The sequence below is a fragment of the Lasioglossum baleicum genome, chromosome 11 (genome assembly GCF_051020765.1).
Source record: "Lasioglossum baleicum chromosome 11, iyLasBale1, whole genome shotgun sequence".
Lineage (NCBI taxonomy): Eukaryota > Metazoa > Arthropoda > Insecta > Hymenoptera > Halictidae > Lasioglossum > Lasioglossum baleicum.
Genome location: NC_134939.1, coordinates 7,742,562 through 7,766,625, shown reverse-complemented (window position 1 = coordinate 7,766,625; position 24,064 = coordinate 7,742,562). Strand labels below are relative to the sequence as shown.

Genomic DNA, 24,064 nt, shown 5'->3' with positions numbered 1-24,064 from the left:
GTACCGCGCGCCGCCATTGTGGGCTTCAACTCGCCCATAAGACGGCGCAGTCTATCTCTATATGTCTATGGAAACAACATAAACGAATCGATTTATACGAATCAATGAAACAAGCTTGGCCCTTTAAAAACGATACGTTACCATGTTTAACCAATAATGTAATCCAACAATAGCCGCGAACGTTTATATCGAAAGAAACCGCAATCATTTTTGCAATAAGTTGATCGCAGCCGCATAGTCGCCGTCGCAATTAATCGAAATGTGTTGATTGTTCAGAGACTTGCAAGAGTGAAAAGGCGAGGTGCGGGAACAGATTACAAATACGCAATCGTCCTTTCCATCGAACCGATTGGATTTTAAAGAACCCCGGGAAAACGGAAAGAGTGATCGTTTGATCGATTTTCTGATTTCTGGTGAGTCCAATTTTTATCGAATTATAGAACGCCTGAGACATGGAGCCCGTCGGAGATCTTACGTCTCCATTTTTTGTGTTGTTCAAGCGTAGTTCCTTTTCCGAGTATGAATAGTTTTACGTTTTGGCTATCGCATAATCGATATTATACAGTTCGTTCGAGGTTCCGTCAGAGACGTAGCAGCTTGTCTTCGGTACGCTAATTTTTGTTTGCACGATTGCACGATAGTTTATGATAGACGCGTGGATCTGTACGTCTTGGTATGTATACTGCTTTACTGTGTTTTAGAGACTGCCAGATCTTGCACCCTTTACAGTGCTATTGTTCTTGAACCTGATTGACTGTAGTGCACACTAGTGTGCATTGATTCATGCAATTTACATACATAGTGCAAACTGCATCAAAGATTTTTTGCCTGTTACTGAAGTTTAAATACGCTCTGGCACACAAGCATCTTTTTATTGACTATAAGACAACGAGATTGTTTCATGGTAAACATTCTTTATTGAAACTTGCGAATACGTTGTCAGACATTCATTATCGATACCGGAGTGTCTCAATCATTTTACAATCTTTTTAGAAATGCACCTCGAAGATGCAAATGTAATAAATAAATTAATTCTCATACACACATTTACTCTTTTATAAACAAATAGTCTAGAGACATTTAGACCATTCTGTATATGGTCCATTTTTATTTACATTTGGAAAAGCCGACATTAGATATTTTGCAGTATCTGCAAATAGTAAATGGCTGAAACACATTTTTCAGTATCTAGAAATAAGAAATGGGTGTAATTTCTACAGTAGAAAAAGGATGGAATTAGCCATTCTGTACTATCTAAGAATAGAAAATAGATCAAATCAAATGCTTTGCAGTATCTACAAATAGTAAATAGCGAATTCAGCCGTTCCGGACTAAAAATAGAAGCTGAGTTTATTTTGTGGAAACGAAGTTTCTTTTTGGAAAGAAACCGGTAATAGAAACGACGAAATGAAAGCATGAGTGATAGGACACTATCGAATCCCTGCACCCTTCGAACAGGTCCAAGACGAAATAACTTGTTTCCTCGAGGGGGGAAAACACGAGGAGAATTTCTCGTCTCGTTTTCATCCCCTTTCACAGACGAGAATCGCTTCGAGTCATTCGTTGGACCGTTCGTGGCTCGTTTCTGACTCGTTGCTGGCTCGTTGCTGGTTTGTTTATTGACTCAGGCTCTGTTCCAAGTTCTACGGCAGAACAGCCACCGTCGCCGCCGTCGAACAGCCTGAAAACGGAACGCGAGGACCGGTTTCGAAATAGCATTTCAATTTTTCATTTATTACTCGCCCGTATTGTTCCGCGAATATTGTTATGCGCCGAGCGGAGACAAATAATTGCTTCGCGGAATTAATTGAACATTCCATTGAAATTTTTAACCGTGTTTTAACCTGTGTGTTTCGTTTCAACGTGACCGTACCGTACGTTGCACTATTATTTCCGTACGGACCGGAGGTACACTGTTTCGTTTCGCTGTCGCGCTTCGGCTCACGTTAAGTGCAATTTTCATGAGTCAATGGGTTGACCGATGGGCACAAAATTTCCTTCTGGCTGCACCGAGCGAAACCGAACTGTCTGACGCGCTTTATAGGCACCATTGTTTCCTGGTGCATGCCGGCACTCCATGCGGAGCATTGTTACTCAAGTTTTCAGTAAATTATTGTTTTCCAGAACTAGACTGCGCGGCTCTTTGCGCGAAATAAAAATTGTCCGAGTGGACTGTGAATAAAAGACGTTGAATGAATATGCATCTCGTCCTTTAATAATTATATCGCGTCGAAAGTAATATTCTAACCTTACTACTAAAGTAATCTCGAAAGTAAAAGTCTGCTTACAAGTATTCGTGATGTCTTTGAAACTAAATCCATTTGGATTAGTTTAAACATTTTATTTCCTTGCGTAACCAGAAATTTTTGCCTTGTGGTGCCACCTAGCGATTGCGCTCGGTAAGCGGCACGCGACGGTCACTACATACTAACAAAAACACTGAAAATCACTCAAATTTAAACATTTACAACTTTTGAATCACTGATCTTCTAGGATGGAGACTTGGAGTTTTGTACAAATCTACTGGATTACATAGGGAAAAGGCAAACATTTCTGGTCACGCAAGGAAAAGTGTAACTCATTTTGTTAGTAGCATTATCGGTAACATCGCATTCGTCGAGATCTCCCCCTTTTCTATCCAATTACCGCAGCTCCGGTGAACAAATCTACGCGGACCCGTAGGTGTAGAATCCCGCAGCGGTGGCGATGACATATAATTTCCTTCCACCCTGTAGCTACAGAGAATCAAGAATGGAACGCGAAAACATGGCAGACGAGGGAGGAAGCCAGGGATACACGTGGAACGCGTGGAGAGCGTGCGGCGGACTGTTTGTTTCGCGGCAATATTTCAGGAACATAATATCGCGTATCCAAGAGGGGCGATTTAGAGGGGTAGTCAGATGTCAGAGAAAGAGAGAGAGGGTGAGCGAGAGAGAGATAGAGAGAGAGAGAGTGGGTAGTGGGCAGAGGTTGGGTGGAAATGACAGCCAGTTTCGCTGTCCCCTGGCAAAGTCACGCGGGAACCCTTCGGTCGACCCAGCCTTGTATATCGACCCATTGCCGGCAGCCAGGACACGAAGAGGAATCTAAGATCTTTGACACGCGTTGGTCCAGCGTGTCTGTACGCCTGCATGCGCGCCAGACAATACGGGCTACTTCAAAGACACTTCACCGCCGCTATGTAAGAGGAAAACCGGACAAATCATTAAATTGTTCTACTCGTTCCCCGAGGTTCACCTCTGCTAGCCTAGAGTGAAGCTGAAAGTCTTCAGCTGGTAGAAAGTACCGAAGTACTCGTTCCTAAAAGATCTATTGATTTCCACACAATGTTCCCGTACAAAAGAGTATCCCTTTCTGGATGGTTGTTAGAGGCGTTCACGTAGATCAACGATTTACATTGCAACAGTCAATTGTTAGGTGTTGGGGAGATCATTTACGTGCGATCCCAGACAATTCTTCTTCTCTCCATGTGGTTGTTAGAGATGTTTACGTAGACAGTCAATTATTAGCTTTGCTACATTTCCAACAAAAATTTGACAAAATTTCACATGTGATCCCAGACGACCCGCCTACTTTCTGTGTGGCCTAGGGAAAAGCCATCGGCCACCCCCAATTTAGATGGTGTGAAGAAACAGATGGAAAAGTTGTTTTAAGCGTTCACGCAAGTCATACAAGGTCTTCATCATTGTTACTCTTTAGACATTTCGGATCAAAATGGCTGTCCGCCGTCCGGGAGATAATGTTTCTATCTCCGCCATTTGTTCGCGCGACTTTTTCCTTTATTCATTAGGCGGCGTAACAGTTTTTTTAGGGATAGCGAACAGACATTTTTCCGGAAATGTAATAGGGTAAAACGGCCTGTCGTAGCGCGATACGCACGCCGCAAACTGGTTTCCGTGAAAAGGCGCAATCGTGCCGGTTTTCAGAGAATCGCAAGAACCGTCGACTATCAAAGCGTCACGTTCGAAATGTGTCCGTGTCATTCTTTTTGCCCCGGCCCCGGAGCACAGTAATTTGTCATGGCGTGGATTTTTCCCACGTGCAGTCTCCGTTAAAAACTGACTGCCTTACATCGAGCGACACGCCTCGGACACACTCGTTTCCTTCGAAAAAGAGCACCGATCGAAATTATCTCTAACTACATTTAAATGCCTCTCGCACGCGTGAAATTTCTACTCCATAATTCATTCAGCCGGCTCGACGAAATATTCGAAATTATGTGATCCTTATCCGCGGTTTAAGTTACGGCCGTGTTCTAAATCACGGTTAGTTGTACTCGAAATGGCTGGTTATCTTTTTTCATTTTCCTTATCGATTTCCGTTTGATTTATTGGAAATTTCATGTGCGACATAGAATTCTTTTTAAATATCTTGCTCGGAATAGAATCGAGGTTTGCGAACGGCACAGTGAGCGCCGGAGAAAAACGTTTCCTAAGACGAATGAATCCTCAAGGCAATCGGGTATTAAAGCTCGATTAATGCTCGCTAACTATGACGATGCAGTAGCGTCGAGACGCTGCGTTTTCTTGCCTGAACTTATCGGAGTTTCCACCTTCGGGTAATTAATTACGGAAAATATTGTACGCCTCGGAGCTGTACTAGTCTTAATGGAGAATCAATTGTTTTTTATTTTTGCAAATACCGGCTCTGTGACGCCGATTTATTGCACCGTCTTCATTGGGTGTTGAGAAATCTGTCTGTCTGGAAAACAATATTATGTATTCAGACCATCTTGCATCTTATTTATTTCAATGTAATCAAACTATGTACCTCTTCTCTTTCATTTCACTTAATTGTACTTGTAGAAACATTATTTGAATATTGTAGATTGTGTTGTGCAGAGAATTATTATAAAATTTGTATTTGGTTATCAGTGGCACAACATGCATTGATGTTAGATAATTGTTAAAATATATTTTTGTGAAATTGTTCGAAATATTCTGAATTTCGACATTTTCAATGATTCTCTCTAATCGTTAGAAATACTGTCCTTGAAAGACGGAAAGTTGTGCAACAATAACCACGTGGATCCTATTAACGTTTCGTCGATACATTCGATAAAAAAGACTTCAAATTACCTCCGCTAATAACATAAATTGTAGTAACTCTCCTCTTCAAACCGGTTTTACTACTCGTTCGGAAGATTTTGTTGAAATTCTTACATGTGTTTTTATTCCGAAGAGCGCGTTATAAATACGTACAGGGTGTATAAAAAGAAATGATTATCCGTTCTAGGAGTGAATCTACATCTCTGCATCGATGTACATTTGTAAGAGAAACTTGCCGCAAAATTGTTTATAACAAAGAAAATTGTTGGTAAAGTTGTTTTTTACATCAACACCTTCCACTCATCCAGAAGATAAAAAGTTTGAAAGAAGTTATATGTCGCAAACAGATAGTTATTGCGGTATAAGCTGTTAAAGTTTTTGCAATATTTGATTGTGTGGAGTTATACGCATAGACACAAGCCTACTACGACCCGACTGTGTCGATGAGGCAAAACATAATCGTGTGCGTGCCTCGAGCAAACGAAAAAGGTATATTTGTCGCTCGGCTCGTACCAAGTGATCGTCTCCCTGCCCATTCGGATCATAAAGTTGCAAAATATGAAAGAATACCTTATATCCATTGTTATAAGAATATTAATCCTGTGTCATAAAATGTTACCGTACCTTGCCGTTTCTCCAGCGGATTATGCGATATACCTGTAAAGGACGTTATAGCAAGAAAAAAACGTATGTGAATCTTCAATCCCGACAGGTGGACAACACGTGCGATGGATCCATCGAAGGGATGAACGAACTGCCCTTAGAAATCTCGTTATTGCCGACCGAAGACAATACCAAAAGGAATTTCTGTGACAGTTTCCCCACTTCTCAACCTAAAGTCCTTCCGACACACCACCGTCCAATTAACAGGCGCTACATTTCCCCACCTAAATCCACCCTTGTTCACGAAAAACCGAGGTGACAACCGCAGTACTATTTTGACCGTGGTCGCAGTAATTTCTTCCCGTTCGCTGTCACGATTTTGGAAAATGTGTTGTTTTGTGCTTCACACTTATTAAGACGTATTCGCGTAAATGGCAGTGTCCTGTTGATCCGACGGAGGAACAGAAGATTCTGAAAAATGTGTCAGTTCCTAGACATTAGTATTTTATAACCCAGAATTAATATTCTTATGTATAAAAATGGATATAAGGTATTCTTTCATATTTTGCTACTTCAAATTTTTGATCCGAATGGGCAGGGAGACGATCACTTTGTACGAGCTTAGCGACGAATGTTCCTTTTTAAACTTTAAATGTTCTGTCTCATCGACACGGTCGTGTGGACTGTAGTAGTAGGCTTTTGTCTATACGTATAATTCTACACAATCAAATTTTGCAAGGACTTTAACAGCTTATATCTCGATAACTATTTGTTTGCGACATGTGGCTCCTTTCAAATTTTTTCTCTTCTCGATAAGTGGAAGGTATTGATGTAAACACAAACTTTAACAACAATTTTGCGGCAAGTTGTCGATTCATCCCTAGGGCGGATGACCATTATTTTTTATACACCCTGTACAGTGGCTCCAGGAAGTATTTCTATCAAAAAGTCCTGTATTACGAAATATTAAAACAATTTAACATAAGAGAGACTAAGAAACGCGTCACGTGACAAGCTCGTGACGAAAGCGTGAGGGAAGGTAGAGTGGGGAGACAAGTCTTACTCTGGCGACTCTGGTTCCAGTAGTAAGGAACGGTCGCGTGAATGGCAACAGTCATCAATACTAAAGCCAAGTAAAAATTTCTTTCTACCATTAAGTTTAATAAGTTCATGGTAATAGATATTCTGAAATTTATCTAATCATTTTGTAAGAAATACATGCAGAGTACTAAAAGTGACTATTTTGCACATAACTTTATACAAAAAAAAAAACGATTTATCCAAATTTGTAGCCTTTTTTATGATGCACGCCCGAAGAAATAAATTTGTTGAATAATTCCTCGTGGATGCACGTTTATAATTTCGCTAATAATAAACTGAAAATGTTAGAACCTGTCATATTCACGGGTCTGTAGTGTTAAATAAATGGAGTAACGTGAGAGAGGCAGGCAACGTATTAATCTAAATTTATATTTCCGTTTGTAAAATTAGCCTAGATAAATCAAAAGGAAACGATATTTCTCTGTAGAGGTTCTCAAACAATTAAGTTTCTAACTACCGCGGATCGGCTATACAATTAGCGCTCGGAAAACCGCTGTAATAGATGTTTGCGATCCGATAAAATTCTTGAAATACAACTTCTCAAAGTTTTGACGGTGAAGTTTAAGACACCGCGTCACGCACACGTCGCGGCGTTCTCGTAATTTCCTCGCCTATGAATCTCCCGCAACACGTTGCTCGAACTGGGACGATGATTTTGTGTTTTACGATTTCATAATTTACGATGTCGTACCGATAATGTGATTTATGGGCCGGTTAATATTCCTGCACTATTTCACTTTCGCCGGAAGGGGGTCAACAATTCACTCGCGTGATGCTCGATGATGTATTTTTAATACGGCTGCGCAGATCAGATACGCACCCGTAAGAAAAATAGACGCGACGTGAGTGTGTGTGTGTGTGTGTGTGTGCAGTTCAAAAAGTGCAGTTACTTGCACTTGCTCGCGCTCGAGCTTACCGAGGAATTAAGATGGACGATGTTTGGAAACTGTTCGTGTGGAAAATCCTCGCGTGCCGCGGCCGAATTTCAAATGTCCCTGGGGGAAAAACCGAACCCCCGGCTTTCGCTCGTCGGAATAAATTAAACGGGAAACACGAAACATTCGGATCGCATGGCTGCGATACGCGTGCATGGAACCTCGTATTTTAAGTCCTCGTTCTGCAATAAAGTGGCCACGGAGAGTACCGACGCACCGAATTCCCGATTTTCGAAAAATTCCTTGTTTAAGGGTGTATTCTGGCTTTTCATTTCCGAAACATCTTAAATGAAAATTAAAATAAGCAACTGTAACAGTAACAAACAGTAAAAATAGTGAGCGCACGCTGGATTTATTTCGGAGAAGAACAATGCAATAATAAACTATCGAGCCAGTGAGGACTAATCCAAATTCCTGAGCGGCAGCGTAACCTAATCGCGACATTCCCATCATGATCGCTGCCTCCGCGGTTCCCTAACAATATTATCTGGCCTCGGGCATCGGCGGCGCGGCTTTAACGAGAACGCTCGTTGTATTGTTCAATCTTTTTTCCACCGTAAAATCACGGGGGCGATATTAACCAATTTCATAACTATTAGTAGTGATTTTTTTTATTCCATTACGATGCTTTCACTCTGTCCGAGATAGAGCGAGCCGGGGAAGTCTGTGGGAAATAGCGAACGCGTTGCAAGAGAGAGAGAGAGAGAGAGAGAGAGAGAGAGAGAGAGAGAGAGAGATATCGGTGATTTTTCTTTTTGATCCCGCGACAATTTGTCAAGGCGCAAAATTTCTGATATCTGTGTCATATCGAGTGGAAGGACGGGATTCGCAGTGGGAACGTTGGACAGAAAGAGCGAGGACCGAAGTAGAGGAAAATATTTTTCGTAGGCTCGAGTGGCGAGCGAAACACAAGCGTTTGTGCCAGACCACTCTTTTGCGCTGAAATACCCGGCCTTGTGAAACTCGCCGATCTCGGTTAGAAAATCTTACCAACGAACACGAGCTTCGTCCAGAGTCTCTTAATCAAAGCCGGTAAGAATTTCTGCCTGTTTATGCTGCTTGGCAACTCTATTACCTGTTCGTTTAAACGGCTAAATGCCTCTAACCCTTTGCGTTCGAATGGCGACTCCGAGGATTTACGGCACTGACGTTCCTATTCTATAAATTGCTCGAGACTTTGCTCTGGTATAAATAAATATTTCTGTACGCGTTTCTGTACGCGCAAATTGAGAAAACATTACACGGCAATTTAGAAGATGGTTCCTTAGCTGTTATATTTTATTAAAACGAGCAAATATAATGTATAAAAAAATCAAAACGTTGCCTTGTGCGCTGGTCGAAATTGATGTTCGATTTTTCATAAATGCAATTTTTATAATTCTTAATGTCGATTTATAGTGGAGCCGCGAGCATCGATGATAGCGGCGCGGTGAAAAGAAACCAGCATTCGTGACAACATTTCGACACATACTAATGAAAGAGTACATATGTATTTTCTTTGTTTTTCTTTTCTTTTCACCGCACAGCTCACCTCGCTGCTCCACTATAAATCCACCCTAATAATTGCCAAATGAAGAATTGTTCGTTCATATGAATCGGTCTGTGGTAAGTTCAGTGTTAAATTTCGATTCTAACATCGTTTTATGTTGATTATTAGACATTATTAGACATATTTGATATTTGACGTTTTAGATAAAATGCGTCAAATAGACACGAGGGGCGGTCGAGGGTTAAGGATGTATCTCGAACATTAATTCCACCAGCAAAATTTTGATTTGCTACTGGTCCATCCTCGAGTGTCCCAGAATCGAAGGATCGACAAAGGGTCGTTTCGAGTTGGGAGGTTCAGGCGTCGTTGTCCTCGCGAAACTCGGAAAACGGCTTTGCTGGTACGCGCGTGCATATGTATATGTACATATTGGGCGAGGCCTGGCGAGGCGAGGCGGTCGTGCACACGTGCAGGTTCGACGTGACGATTTATGTAGACGCGAACGTGAATGGTGTAGTAAATTCAAGTACACGAGTGTACGGCTTGAACGGCCAAGCAGCCGGGTGGCGGGAGGGGTTAGGAGGCGGAGGAGAGAAAGATTCGGCCCGCTTGCAGCCCGATGTGATTTGCAGCCCGAAACTCTCTTCTCTCTTTCTACTTTCTGCACACACGGCCGCCGCGCCGCGCCGGTTTCGTGATTCCCTCGAAACGCGCAAACACGCGAGTCTCCGACTCGTCGATTATCCCCGAAACTGTATCGCCATAACCGCAACGCGGCGCCGGTAATTAATCCTTTCGGATACTTTATGTATACTTTATACTCGGTCGCGCAACCTTCTTCTTCATCCTTCTTGACCAGGACTTTTTCCACCCACCGGTTTTTTAACGCGAACCTCCCTAATTGTCGCTCGTTCTCGATTACTTCTTGATCCTGGCTGTACCAGGCTGATTGGCGTGGTTTTAATTAACACGTTCGTTAACGACGCTACACGTGTCCGACGAACGCCGTGTCATACTTTCTGCGAGCGGCGCGGCCGGGTGATTTTGTGCGCGCTGTTATTTAACAGGTCGTTGACCCGATCACGAAAATTCGATGAAATCAATGTGGTTCATCTAATAAATCGAGAAGTAAAGATGTGCATGAATTAAATGAAATCGGATGTAACCGCGGGTTTTACGCATTTATGACAAACATGAATTATTGAAGCACAAAATTTAATGAGAATATGAAATGGTTTGAAAAATTCAATTTCTCATTTTGAATTCGAATCTTTCCATCGTCGTATTAAGAGAAATTATTTTGGAGACATTAATACGAGAAGAATTTAAACAAACTTTTTAAGAGTATACTATTTATGCCAAAACATAATGCTTACCGATATGTATTGTAAAATTACTTTTATTGTTATCGTTATCATTGGTGTATTGGCTCCTTTTCATCCGTTATAAAAATTTATTGTGCGCATACTTCTTGAAAGGTTGCAAATACTTATTGGTTTCACGTAGATTTGGAGCGTCCGAGCTATAAATAAATTTTATAGACGCCTTGGCCCGTCGTAAAAAATTTATTACACCTATACTTTTTGAAAGTGTAGGTATGAAAGGCTACAAACTGCATAGGTATAAATATTCTCATAAAAGGAAAACAAAAAAGTAGCAAAGTGACGTTACCAAATGCACTTCGAGATGTTACCTGAAAATTTATCCCGGATGTGTTGAAAATAGTAGATTTAGAATTCTATGGTTGTGGAGTATTTTTTAAAGTATAATTTATTAATAACATTCAATTTAAATTATATAACAAACTTATCGAACTATTAGCGACATGAATTTCCAGAAATCCGAAAAACTCGTCAGGAAACGTACTTTTAAAAGCCCTTTTTAAAAAGAAGTCAAAATCTAGGGGACACTAAAAATGGCAGAATCCATAAGTTTTAAGCTGAAGGCCTGATAGTAGGAACGCCGATGAAAACCGTACATAGTCATAAGTTTGCGCAGTATAAAATTTGATTAAGAGCAGAGCACACAATTTTACGCGCACCAATCAAATACGTGAAACGCTCGTGAACCAAGCTCCCTCGGGAAAGCAATGTGTTTGAGAAGTTCTACTGGCATTCCCTCTGAAATCTAACAAAGGCAAACCGGACCACATTCAGTAGTACACCATTTTACAGTGCCGAAGCTTTTATGCTTATATTAATGCAACAACAAATATTTAATATTAGCTATTCGTTAACAGACTGCGAAGTTTTACACGTTTGCGGAATCTACATATTTTTAAATCATGCCATAAACATTAATGGCATATGCACTTCATTTGCGTTGACAAAATCAGCTTTTTCAAAATCTTGTTTCCACAAATAATTCATGGAAAACAGAGTTTTCATGAAATTAACAATAAAATGTATCGAAAGTATGCCGCGCTGAATTATTTTTTATTTTCGTTCTAATTAAATTCCGTGTACAAATAATACATAATTCCTTGTAATTAAAAAGTTGAAATTGTTTCATGTATTTTTAATGAAAATGCATTGTATATACAAAGAATGAATAACTCTTTGTAATTAAACAGTTGAAATTGTTTCATGTGTTTTTAATGAAGATTATTCTGGAAGCAATGTTTTTATCTTTACGCAAACACGGAAAATATATTTCTCGCTGAACAACGTTACTAATTTGAGCAACCACTGTAGCAACGTTGTTTCCCTTGCGAAAGTGAATGCGTTTGAGAAGCTACTGGCATTTGCTCCGAAATCTAACAAAGGTAAACCGAACCACGTCCAGGAACACCAAAAATCGATATCCGTGCGTCCGTCTCTGTCTATCATTCTGTCCTATAGAGAGTGGAAGCACACGCGGGTCGCGGCGCGTGCTTCAGGATTCAGAATGGGGTTGCACAGGGTTGCGTAAGCGAGCCACCACCGCCGGCAAATTCAGGGAAATGGAGCAGCGCAGGAAGTTCGAAATGCTTTCACGTGTTTTCACGCAGCCTTGCCTCCTCGCATTGGGTCAAGCAACAGTGCGAATAAATCCGCTCGGTCGCAATCTGACTCCAGTTTCAAATCTCATATCCAAGAAGTATTTGAACACTAAATACGCGATCCTCAGAATTTCTACTGTAATCAAACTGTGATCGTTTCATGAAAAATAATCATGCGACAATCAATTTGGACGATTTCTCTACGAAACGGAAGTCTCTAGTTTCCATCGTTCATTGTAATAGGTCATTCAGAAAGTTCGTAGCCTAACAATGAAATGACATGAAATAATGAGTCAAAATACATTTATTCTCACACTATATAAGCTCAATATATTTTTTCCAGCGATTTTCTAATTCATTTACTCCATTTCTGAAATGATTTTCCTCGAGACCTCTAAAATACTCATCTACGGCTGCTGTAACTTCTTCATTTGATGAAAAACGCCTGCCACGTAGGAATTTTTTGAGGTTTAGGAACAAATGGAAGTCAGGAGGGCCAGGTCTGGTGAATATGGTGGATGCTGCAACAATTCATAGCGTAACTCCTTCAATTTGGCCATTGCAAGAACACCTTTGTGAGCCGGTGCATTGTCCTGGTGAAAAATGACTTTTTTCTTCGCTAATCCAGGTCTTTTCTCCTGAATTTGTGCATCCAGTTGATCCGAAAGGTTTCAGTAATACTCTCCGGTTATTGTTTTCCTGATTTGAAGGTAATCAATTAACAAAATTCCTTTTGCATCCCGAAAAACGGATGCCGTGACATTCTTTGTCAATTTTGACCATTTTGGCTGCTTTGGAGCTGAACAACCGGGCTCAGTCAACTCTGCGGTTTGTTGACGCAATGCAGGATCATAGTAGTAAACCCAAGTCTCATCTATGGTTAGGAATCAACGCACAAAGTCAGTTTTATTTTTTTGCAAACGATTCGAAAGTTGTTGAGAACATTTCACGCGAATGCGTTTTTGATCCGAATTTAACGAATGCGGCACCCATCTTGTCAATAGCTTTCTAATACCTAATTCATTAGTTAAGATCTCGTGAACTGATCCAGTTGAGATGCCTGTGGCCTCAGCTAATTCAACCACAGTTAGTCGGCGATCTTCCAAAACCAAATCATGGATATGATCGATCATTTCTAAAGTGGTTGCAGTTCTTGGACGTCCTGAACGTGGATCATCATTAATGCCTGTACGACCATGTTTAAATAGAGCAACCCACTTTTTCACCATTGCATATGAAGGAGCACTGTACCCTAACACATTCACCATATCATCAGAAATTTCCTTTCCGCTTAAACCTTTTTTCTATAAATATTCAATGAACGCACGATTTTTCAAGTTTTCTATTCTTCTAACCAAAGCAAACACGTCTACTTTAATCAGCTGCCTGAAACAAGCTATTTGACAGATCGATTTGGAATGTATGGTATGTTCACAACATTCACGGATGTTTTCAACAACGATATGTTTTTGCTGCTACCAATATCATCTATGTGTCAGGCTACGAATTTTCTGAATGACTTAGTATTCTAAGATTTTTTTTTCATGAAAACCTGCACTGTGTGGAGAACGCTTTGCGGATTCTGTAGACCCAGGCGTGTACTACATATAACTTATACCCGGTGTCCTTGGAAAAGCGATTTCCACACCCTCTTTTAGCTAGTTTTAGGAGATGACCAGTTCAAGGGTTCCGACAAAGGCCTGATTCTTAATTTCCCTCGCTTCTGCTGCTGGAAGGCAGAGGTAGATGAAGGAAGAGTTGGGGGAGGGATTGTAGAACAGGTTTCCAGGTCGGTAGGATGCGAGAAGGGCCGGTAAGAATTGTGACTACCTGACGACGCGAAACTGGCCCCTTTTGCGGCTGGGAAATGGTGGACAGGTGCTCGTAAAAATTTGACGTCTCCGACTTTCCTTACCTTCTCTTTCCTCGAACGATTCTCGAATCAGTCTCGAACGCAGGATCTGTCTCGCTTCCATCCTGCCGAGTCTAACGAAAACTGCTAACCGTTTCTCGGTCACCTGCCATCGTCGTTGTCAGGTAGGACACAACGTAGCTGAAAATCAGAAATTTGAAATACAACAATTATACTTCTTTAAAGTCTCTTGGTTAATATTGTTCTTTTGTTGTTCAATTACGTCACGTAATGTTCGGCAACTCAAAATGAACAATTTGTCCCATAGCCAGGGCAAAAGGTTCTAATTGGAAAATTCAGGTTCATTTACAACTTTACAGTTTAAAGAAGTACACTTTACAACACACAATAAGAAATAAAAGATTTCACCATTTCTAAATACTGGTGAATAATTACTCTGATAAACTCATTTTTTTTTTTAAATTTTGACAGACCACTTTCATAATTATGGTCAGATTATGCGGGTTAAATTATATTTTTTCAAGTATTACTCGGAGATGAAAATTACGGTAAAAATAGTTCACACACGGAAGGGCGCGTAAGTTCGTAAAGCGTTCAATTATCCGGAGTAAAAATTCCATTTAAAAAGAGTAACGACAGCATAATCCGGGCCCTAGAGGATCAACCATGCCATTCATTGTGGGAGAATTATGTTTCCTGTGCCGGTAATTAACACATCGAAAGAGAACCGCGCGCTTCCCAGCTACACAGCGCTAGTTATTTAAATTATTCTAATTTACCGATCAATAGAGCCATCCCTCGACCGGTTGAAATTGCTACGTGGACTCGAGCGAACGCGTATCTGCCGATTGACAGATTATCGATGGTTATTACCGAACTGGTTAACGAGGGTTTCAAAGATGCGTTCAGTTCCTACGGGCTTGCGCGCGCGCGTCTCTCTCCTCGCAGAAGCAGACGGCTTTTCGCAATTGATTCGCGCACGCAGCGTTTCTGGACACGCGACATTGCTCTCGTCATTTCACCTGCACACGTGAACGCATTATAACACTTTGACTGCCGACCCGACAGCCGCAAAAACTGCATGAAATCAAAGTAACTCGTCTTCGAACCCTCATGCATTTTTAGCAAAGCTTTTTACAGATTGTAACACTGAACCTACCGAGCACTGAAAGCGATTCAAATGTTTCATCTGATAAAAATGACAAGGCTCTATTTATTTAGATTTTGTGCAATTTTTATTGAAATACGTGCTTGGATAAATAAATTTATCGAATCAATTTCCATGTAAGCAACGTCATCGTTTCAATAATTATAAAATAAAAAATCTAAGACCGGTTATTTGACCGGCAGTGGTAGGTTTAGTGGTAAGCGAAGGTACGCTGGAGAGAGGAATCAGTGCAACAATTCATTTTTCACACTGGAACTGCCGAGCGTAAAATCAAGACGTCAAATAACTTATTTGTTGTGTGAAAAAAATTGCCAAGCAAATGTTTCTTGGTTCCCAGCGGGGAATCTGCTTTTTGTTACTTATTTATAAACTTTGTTACTCACCCGGTTTTTGCATCGAGGTTTTTAATTACATATGGGAGATGTGACTGTCCGTTCTCGCGGCAGACCTCGCCAGAATGAATACACGCGTGTGTACGTTGCACCTAAGAGGCTACATTATGTTTGCCGACCTGTTGCTACCCCTCCTCCGCTTTCACTCCTTCCGAACCCTCCGTGGCCATCCCTTCGGTGACTCGCACCCCGCTAGCAAATGGAACGCTTTAGCTAGCTCCGTTCTACGTCGCTGTCTTCCTCTCTTTCTCTCTCTCTTCAGCTTCTTTCAGCGATGGGATCAAGTTCAATATGCATTCTCGAATCGAGTCAACTTCTATAACAAAGATTCATTTTACAAGTTTCGATTTTCGTTCAAAAACAGTTTCAATGAGCAGACACGATCATTCTGTACAATTTGATTTCGTACTCTGGAGTCAGTACTATTTTCTAACATATTTTTCACATTTTTCTGATTAAAATGAGTCCAAACACGGCATAATTCGGAGCATATTTACCCGTGATGTCTCAACTCTGTACTACACATATAATCAGTTCAGTCAAGAAGGAGCCACATACAACACAATTTATCGTAGAATCAGTAAAGATTTGATCTAACACTATCGTTTACTGTTCCATTATCTGAATACCCATGTTCCCCCGATTATCTTGTACAATACGATTTAAAACGTGTCGTGTGCGATGTCATGCCAATCAGAAAAATGTCACGGATACGTTCCTAGAAGTGTTATGTATTTTTATTTTCGGAACTACTTCTAGAGTGTTCGATTCCAATCTACCAAGAAAACCTACTTGTAAGGTACTCCAACCTATCGCTAGCTTCTTTGCATGCGGATGCGTCGTGATCAGTTCACCACCCTTCTGCAGCTTTTCGTTACTATTCTCCGGATGTACATGGTGGTCCGTAAGTTACGAACTGGTTTAACACGTTCGTTTATAGCACGCATACGTGGCGATCACGATCTTGTGTTTCACCTAAAGAATTCTAAATTAATTTTGTGTATGTTGTTATTCATATTTTATAGGAAAATACGTAGCATTTATTAAAGTGTTATAACCACACTATAGATCGCCTTGCAAAATAAAAATGATCTTAGTCGACCGCAAGAAATTAGATGAAAGTGTATCTCAATATTTTTAATAAGTCGAGAAACTAAAGTAAAAATGTTCATATAAAATTCTTCACAGTTTCTACTTGCCTATTGTAATGGCGTGTACGATGAGGGGATCGATTATCGATCGTTATGATCGAGTGAACCAAACCTACCTAATTGTACAGTGAACCGGATTAATAAAAAAAAAAAACGATAACTTTTTTAATATTGTACTATACGATCTGAACTTTTTTTGAAAAGAAATTGTTCTAGCTTCCCAAAAAAGTTCAAATCAATAAATTTCAATAAAAAGTTATCGTCTTTTTTGGAGCATCCTAATATTAATCCGGTTTTTGAATAGTGCATCTCAATATTTTTAATAAGTTGAAACGGAAGCAACAATATTCTGAAATTCTACTGATGTCTTCACTTTAATTTACTTTATTCTTTACTTTATGTGTACATAAAGATGGCGTTGAAGAGCCGCGGCTATGTTTGACCAATTCAAACTGGTCCTTATATGCATATATAACATATCTCTTACTTTCTACCCTTCCATACTATCATTATAAACAATGTACAATGTAAAAAAGTAACAAAAAAGGTAATACTGCAATAGTACAAAATTGTACATTATCATTAACATTAAATGTAGGTTATATTTTATGTTTCGTATTTAACTTCCCTCTTAAATGGAGACATATTTAATTATATTGTTCTATCAATTTGTACTAGAAAGGCTGCTATTGATCTCAAGATAGCAGCATCTTTCTTTCTTAATATGCTAAATACTTCCTCTTCCAGTTTTTCCTAGCCAGGATTCTCATTAGTTTTCCTCTTTTCCCCTCGCATCTTGGACAATTCCATATAATATGTTCAATATCTTCCAACAACAACGTTTTTACTTGTCTATTGTAACTGCTGCCCGCATGGTGTGTCCGCATGATGAGGGAATCGATTATCGATCGATATGATCGAGCGAACCTACCCTATAAGGTGTTGCGCATGACACACGAACGCTCTTCATTTACGGACCTACAGTTATTATAAATGCATCAAATTCTCAGAGTCGACATAAATGCTGGTAGTGTTTAAGTGCTGGTTCGTGTTAAACTTGTCACTCTTTGATTCGTCAGAAATTCTGATTCGTGCATTTCCCCGAGCAAAGTACGAAGTATGGAGGTTCTGTGACATTACCATATTATTGACCGGATGCAATGAATCAGATATCCTTATCGCTTTTTTCCAGAATCGTAAAAACTCAAGTATAGAAGATGCCATTTGACCTCCCGGCTCGCCAACACCTGAGAAACAATAAATACCAATTGTCATCTTCCGTTAATAGCATTTGACAAACGAGAGACGTCAATCGGTGTTTCTGGCCAACAACGTTCGAAACGTAGAAGATAGAAATTATCGTTTCCAGTCAATAATGTGTTAATTAAACCTATGCAGTCGGAGCTATTTTAACTCGAGATTTAAACATTTCTTCTGACCTAGAATAATTTCATTGCATATGATTTTGTTCATTTTATAGATATGAAATTGATATACCTCATACAATACTTGAATGTATAGCAATTGATTAGATACTAACATATGTAATAATGTAAACAATATTATGAATAATGGTACAGCAATTATTAGTGATGACTCTGAGTCACTCTGACAATGAGATATTCATGGCTTCTACTTTCCACCTTATATGTATAGACAGATTCTTATACAGTGAATGTAAAAAGTATTCGTGCGCCCTTCAAAAAAAAAAGAATAACTTTCTTATAATTGTACCTAACGACGTGATTTTTTATAATCAATTACAAGCATTGGTTTACGAAATGATATGCAAGAAAGATTTTCCAAAAATGATAATTTACAAGGTTACATGCAAAAATAAAAAAGGCATTTTCTAAAACTTTTTTATTTGGGCCCTTAATGAAAATTTATAATATATGTTTTGTAGATCTATGTTGGTTATACACAAGCTGAAAATTTCTGAAAAGAGATTCTGTGGATTTTAAGCAGAAACTGATCAAAAGTCGCGTAAAGCTACGATTTTCACCATTTTTAACTGTTTGTAGCTCGTGTGTATGTTAATCGATTTCGATGAAATTTTCAGCATGTGTGTAACTACTATAGATCTACGAAACATAAATTTTAAATTTTCTTTAAGGGCCTTTCTTTATTTTTGCATATACCTTTGTAAATTATAATTTTTTGAAAATCTTTTTTGCATATAATTGATGACAAAAATGTCAGGTCGTTTCGCACAATTATAAAAAAGTTATTCTATTTTAAATGGCGTACGAATACTTTTTACACTCACTGTAGCATGTTCCATGATCATTGTCAACGTTCTAGGCTGCAGTAACGCGATTCCTTGAATATTGATCTTATGCTTTTACTCAGGGTTTTGTAACGTATTTCATTTCCTTGAAATAATCTCATAGGAAGAAGTCAGGTTCCGTCAAATCCGGCGAACGTGATGGTCAGTTTTCTTCATTTCCTGTTGACATAACATTCTGTAGATAGATCGATAGATAGAGAGGACGTTTAGAGGACGATAGAGAGAGAGAGAGAGAGAGAGAGAGAGAGAGAGAGAGAGAGAGACGTTCGCGTGATGTGATTTGTCACACCTTATAATTTGTTATAAAAAACGAAAATTAAGATATTTAACAAATAAAGAGATTGCAATGCGTGGTCTGGGTGAATGCACACAATATTATATGAATTTGAAAAGAAAATATATGTATACAATGAAAATGCAGTAGATCAAATGAAATGTCTTCTGAAGTTAAAATAACATCGAGTTCAAAGGGTGGTTTAACGAAAAAGAAAATTCGAGATTAAGGTGTACTTTCACGTGGAGCAAATTTTGAATATTTGTTAAAGGTTGATGTCATGAAAAAATGTTAAATGTTTGTTGAGGGACGATTTCACGAAAGAGAAAATTATGCATTTTTGTGAGTGATTCTTTCTTGTCGACGAAAAGGTAAACTCAAAATGTTTGGTAAGGGTAGATTTCAGGAAAAAGAAAATTCTGATAATAGGAATAAGTAAAGCTTAACGTGTGTTTAATTGTGTAATAAAATGTTGTTTTGTTTGATTTTAGCCTCGGGAGGGGGAGGTTCGATGTTGGTCCCTCCCGTGGCCCAAAGTGGGGATCGTGCCGTGGCCGACACGGGTACCCGGGCCCAACAAACGTCCGGCCCTGCCGCGGCGGCAACCCTATGGCCCTTAGCACCTGCACAATCCAATCAGGTTCCTAACCAACAATCACAGGGCATACCACCCTTGGCCGCCACTCCTGCACCCGCTCACAACCAAGGTAAACATTCGTTTTAATTAGAGAAACAGTTCTGTGGACCATTTTAATAGGTTCTAATTAAAACATGGGGAAGAGTAGTCGAATTTGAACCTAAGCTGGACCTAATTTATAAATATAGTTAACTAGCACCTCCAGAAGTACTATGAGTATATTTCTTGTTAAGGATATACATATGAATAAACTAAATTCAAACCATAGTTTCTAATTAATTAATACTAACTCTTGAAACATTTTTCTTTCCCAAAATATCTGAGCGCTGATTCAAAATTGGGCTATTCTTCCATACACCACAGGGCATTCTTATATTTTAGTATTTTTATTAGTCGTTCATATCTTGTGGCAGCAGAAGAATTCAAAAATAGAATTTAAAAATGCCAATTATTTCAACTTGTTGCAATTACTAGAGGAAGAAAGAAATTTTTAAGTAGCCTCAGTCTTCCAACTGCCGTAAAAAAATATAATCAATATTGTATCTATATTGTTCCTAAGTTCGTAGTTACTGGCTCTATATTCTGTTTTATCAATGAATTTAAGGTTCAAAATAAATAGAAAATAAAGATAATAGTATGATATCATTCGCCAGATGTTGTTTTCCTATCGTATGTATTTTCAAGTAATCAGTTTGTGTACATACATCCCATACCGGGAAATTATTTCTTCGTAATATGTAATCAATCGCGATAAAATGAAGGAATGTGTACTTTGAAGAAGCTAAGATTAAGAGCTTACGTTTGTTATTTACTCATATATTTTTCTACTGGTCGGCAGCTTACGAAAATTCGTGATCCATCGGCAGTAGAATTTTGATAACCTGAAAATGTCGTTTTTTTTGAAAACCTTAGGTGCACAAAAAATTGCAATAATGGTATTAACTTTTAAGTTTCGACTTTTCAGAAATAGACACCCTTCGAAGGTCACTATAAATGTTCTAATTTATTTGTATCTTAAAAACTGTAGCAGATATGAAAGTGATAGTACAGTAGAACCTCGATCATTCGGCTTGATCGGGAGACCCGAGGGATAGAATAAAAATGTACATTATATAAATAAATAAATTCTTTATTTTTGAAAATTTATTTCCCTGCATAATATAATCATATTTAAACGCATATTTGTTTATAATATCGCGATCCGGTTAATCGAAGTCCTACTGTATATGAAAAAAGTATAGCTAAATCAGGGAGTTAAAAATATGTATAGACTAAATTAAATTGTCGATGAAACATTCGATTGACTAACAAGAAAGAACGTTTTATACCAAGCTCAAATCCACCATGTAGAGAGAGTAGTTCGGGGAAAACCGGATTATTGATTTTTCTTCCCTTTTTCTATTTCATTACCTGCAAAAGATCTGTGCAACAAATCTGACACGTATATTTAAATGCAAACAAGGGAAAAATAGAAGACTTCAACAGGAAGTTCGAAATTTATCGAGTGTAATGTTCTGAACTCATGTAGCTTTTAAATTTTAAATATACATTATTAACTGTTATTCAATTAGATAGAATATATAACGAATAGAATAAAAAAACACAAAGTCCAAACTAGAATCAAATAAATAATTTGTGCACGTTTCCTAAAAAGAAAAATCGAAATCAATGTTGTTGAATATCAATTTTATCATGCATGTGACCATAGTTTTATTCAGATGAAAAATTATATTTGTGAAAGAAAGGAAAAAATTTCGTAAATTAAGAGAGAAAATGTTGAAAAAAGTGATAAAAATTCCATTTCCTGAACCATTATTTATATAACATTCGATTCTTGAAAGATCAAGGTATACAACATCAGTACCTATACAAGCCGAAATAGCTCAGCTGGGAGAGCGTTAGACTGAAGATCTAAATGTCCCCGGTTCAATCCCGGGTTTCGGCAGTTCGTTTTTTTCCATTTTTACTTTTTTTTCTTGCTTAAATCATGATTCCATGCATCACTGTTATCGAATGTTAATTTTTCCACCGTCCATTTCTATGTATTTTTAACAATAATGGCAAAAAACGTAGGTATTGGCGAGCTCGCTATTTCTTATCTATCTCATTTTTACGGTTGAATACCTGCAGAAGAGAGACATAAGAAACTACCCTTATCGGCCGAAATAGCTCAGCTGGCAGAGTGTTAAGACTGAAGATCTAAATGTCCCCGGTTCGATCTCGGGTTTCGGCAGTCGTTTTTTCTACCAATTTTATTTTTCCTCATTCGAATCATAACTGCAAATATCGTTGACATAAAACAGGAATGCTTTTTATCTTTTATGACTTATATTTTCAATATTAACTTTGAAACCCTCGAATTTCGGTATGTTTATTTATTCTTTTCTCTTTCATTGTTTCGTTAACATTTCCAGTTTTTATGTACATTTCATTTTTATGCGGAATCTCAACAGAAGTCGTGTACGTAAGGCATAAGACCGTATTCCCGTGGCCGAAATAGCTCAGCTGGGAGAGCGTTAGACTGAAGATCTAAATGTCCCCGGTTCAATCCCGGGTTTCGGCAGTTCGTTTTTTTTTAAATTTTTTTTTTTTTCTCATTCGAATTATACTTCCAAACACCATTATAGTAAAAGAATAGTTTTTTCACCGCGAATTTGTTCATTTTTTTAATAGTAACGGTTATATTACTCCACTGAGATCATCGTGCTCTCACATGTATTTTTCATACTATACCTCTCAATGTGAAAGATTTTTTTAATGTTTGTATTTTATCAATTAATATTTCTGTATATTTTTCAAATACGTAGAACCGTGTTCACGCTCTCGTAAATTTTTATTTTATCGCATTCCTGTTATAACAGATCTCTTCCGTTGCTTTTATTTACCATTATTTTATTTCTACAGAAATGCAGTATCAATAAATCAATTTCAATAAATCTATTTTTTACGAAAATAACGTTCGTTATAAATTCCATATCGTTGTAATCCATGAAACTCGAATGTAAAAGGCTGCTGTCGGACCGTATTATATTGGAAAATGCTTACTGTATAATATTTCACAAAATACAAAAATTATTTACGAAGTATATGATTTAAAAGTAATATTTTTTATTAACGTAACTCACGTGTAATTAAAATAATACGTTTCGTGATATAAGACAGTGCATATTGAGCACTAAATTTAATTATTTCATTCTACGCACTCTGAGAAAGTAAGATAAAATAAATGAACAAGAGTTTGAATGACAATATATTAAAAACTGTACGCGTGAGATATAATCTGAAATCACAACAGTAAATCCAAAAATAATTTACACGTGTCAATAATCTATTTACATCAAACAAGTGTAATAAATCACTGTAAGTCAGCCTTGTGAGAAAGGATAAGTGTTGATCTCGTTGTAACTGATTTGTGACTGTTTAAAAAAAAGCTGTGTAACCATAAGAACATTGCAACTGTTTTATAGCAGCGCTGTTTGTGCTCTTTACATGATACGATCTCACGTTTTGCCTGCAGTCAGCCATTTTAAGCGTTATTATTGTTATTAGACTCCGGATTTTATGCATTTATAACAAAAATGAGCAAGCGCAATTTAAAACAGTAAAAATATTAAAAGGCTTTAAGAGTATTAATATATTAATTTTCACCACGTTAAAATCATTAATGAAGAATATAAATTTATATTTAACTCCTGCGTCTTGCAATTGATGCACAAACTTTTTATTTTGCATAAACATCCGGAGTCTAATTATTATTAATATACTATTTTCTAAATGACATGTGTGAAGACATGGAAGCTATGGAAGTGAGGAGTAAGCTGATCATTGTGCTCATTCGAATGGGAAAGAGTGGAGACGGGTTGTGTAAATTTAAAAATGTTACACATTTAGTCAAATCGATGTGGAGCACCACAGCAAATCAGTATAAGCGTGCAAGGTATAAAAAGTCAATTCTGTACTTTTACGATGTTACAGGTGTGAGTCGTTACGGGCTGTACTCGTTATTTCCTGGGGGTGGCGGGGGTAGTTACGTCGCGACCACCCCCGCCACCCCAGGTCCACCCACGCCAGCACGAGCGTATCACGCGACAACACACAAGGGTAAGTTTACTACGATTTATAA

General features: G+C 38.4%; 2 protein-coding genes and 3 non-coding genes across 8 annotated transcripts in view; all 5 read left to right on the top strand.

Annotated features, from left to right (window-relative positions):
- The window catches only part of LOC143213246 (uncharacterized), a 322,622-nt gene extending 303,276 nt beyond the window's left edge, over nt 1-19,346 (top strand). Inside the window, exon 12 of the mRNA XM_076432911.1 lies at nt 12,500-19,346. The gene's annotated coding sequence lies outside the window, so the exon portion shown is untranslated. The remainder of the gene's footprint in view (nt 1-12,499) is intronic.
- Wge (BAH domain and coiled-coil containing protein winged eye) overlaps nt 1-24,064 on the top strand; it is a 163,261-nt gene that overhangs the window by 83,568 nt on the left and 55,629 nt on the right. For 3 of the 4 annotated variants that reach the window (XM_076432903.1, XM_076432901.1, XM_076432899.1), the window contains exons 2-4: nt 277-413; nt 19,796-20,011; nt 23,917-24,042. In XM_076432903.1, coding sequence (XP_076289018.1) covers nt 19,816-20,011; nt 23,917-24,042 — 322 coding nt within the window. In that variant the 5' untranslated portion in view covers nt 277-413; nt 19,796-19,815. The remainder of the gene's footprint in view (nt 1-276; nt 414-19,795; nt 20,012-23,916; nt 24,043-24,064) is intronic. The other variant, XM_076432900.1, reaches the window with a different exon arrangement.
- Nucleotides 21,814-21,886, top strand: Trnaf-gaa (transfer RNA phenylalanine (anticodon GAA)). Its single transcript has one exon. It is a non-coding gene; the product is annotated as a tRNA-Phe (tRNA).
- On the top strand, nt 22,101-22,174 carry Trnaf-gaa (transfer RNA phenylalanine (anticodon GAA)). Its single transcript has one exon. It is a non-coding gene; the product is annotated as a tRNA-Phe (tRNA).
- On the top strand, nt 22,432-22,504 carry Trnaf-gaa (transfer RNA phenylalanine (anticodon GAA)). Its single transcript has one exon. It is a non-coding gene; the product is annotated as a tRNA-Phe (tRNA).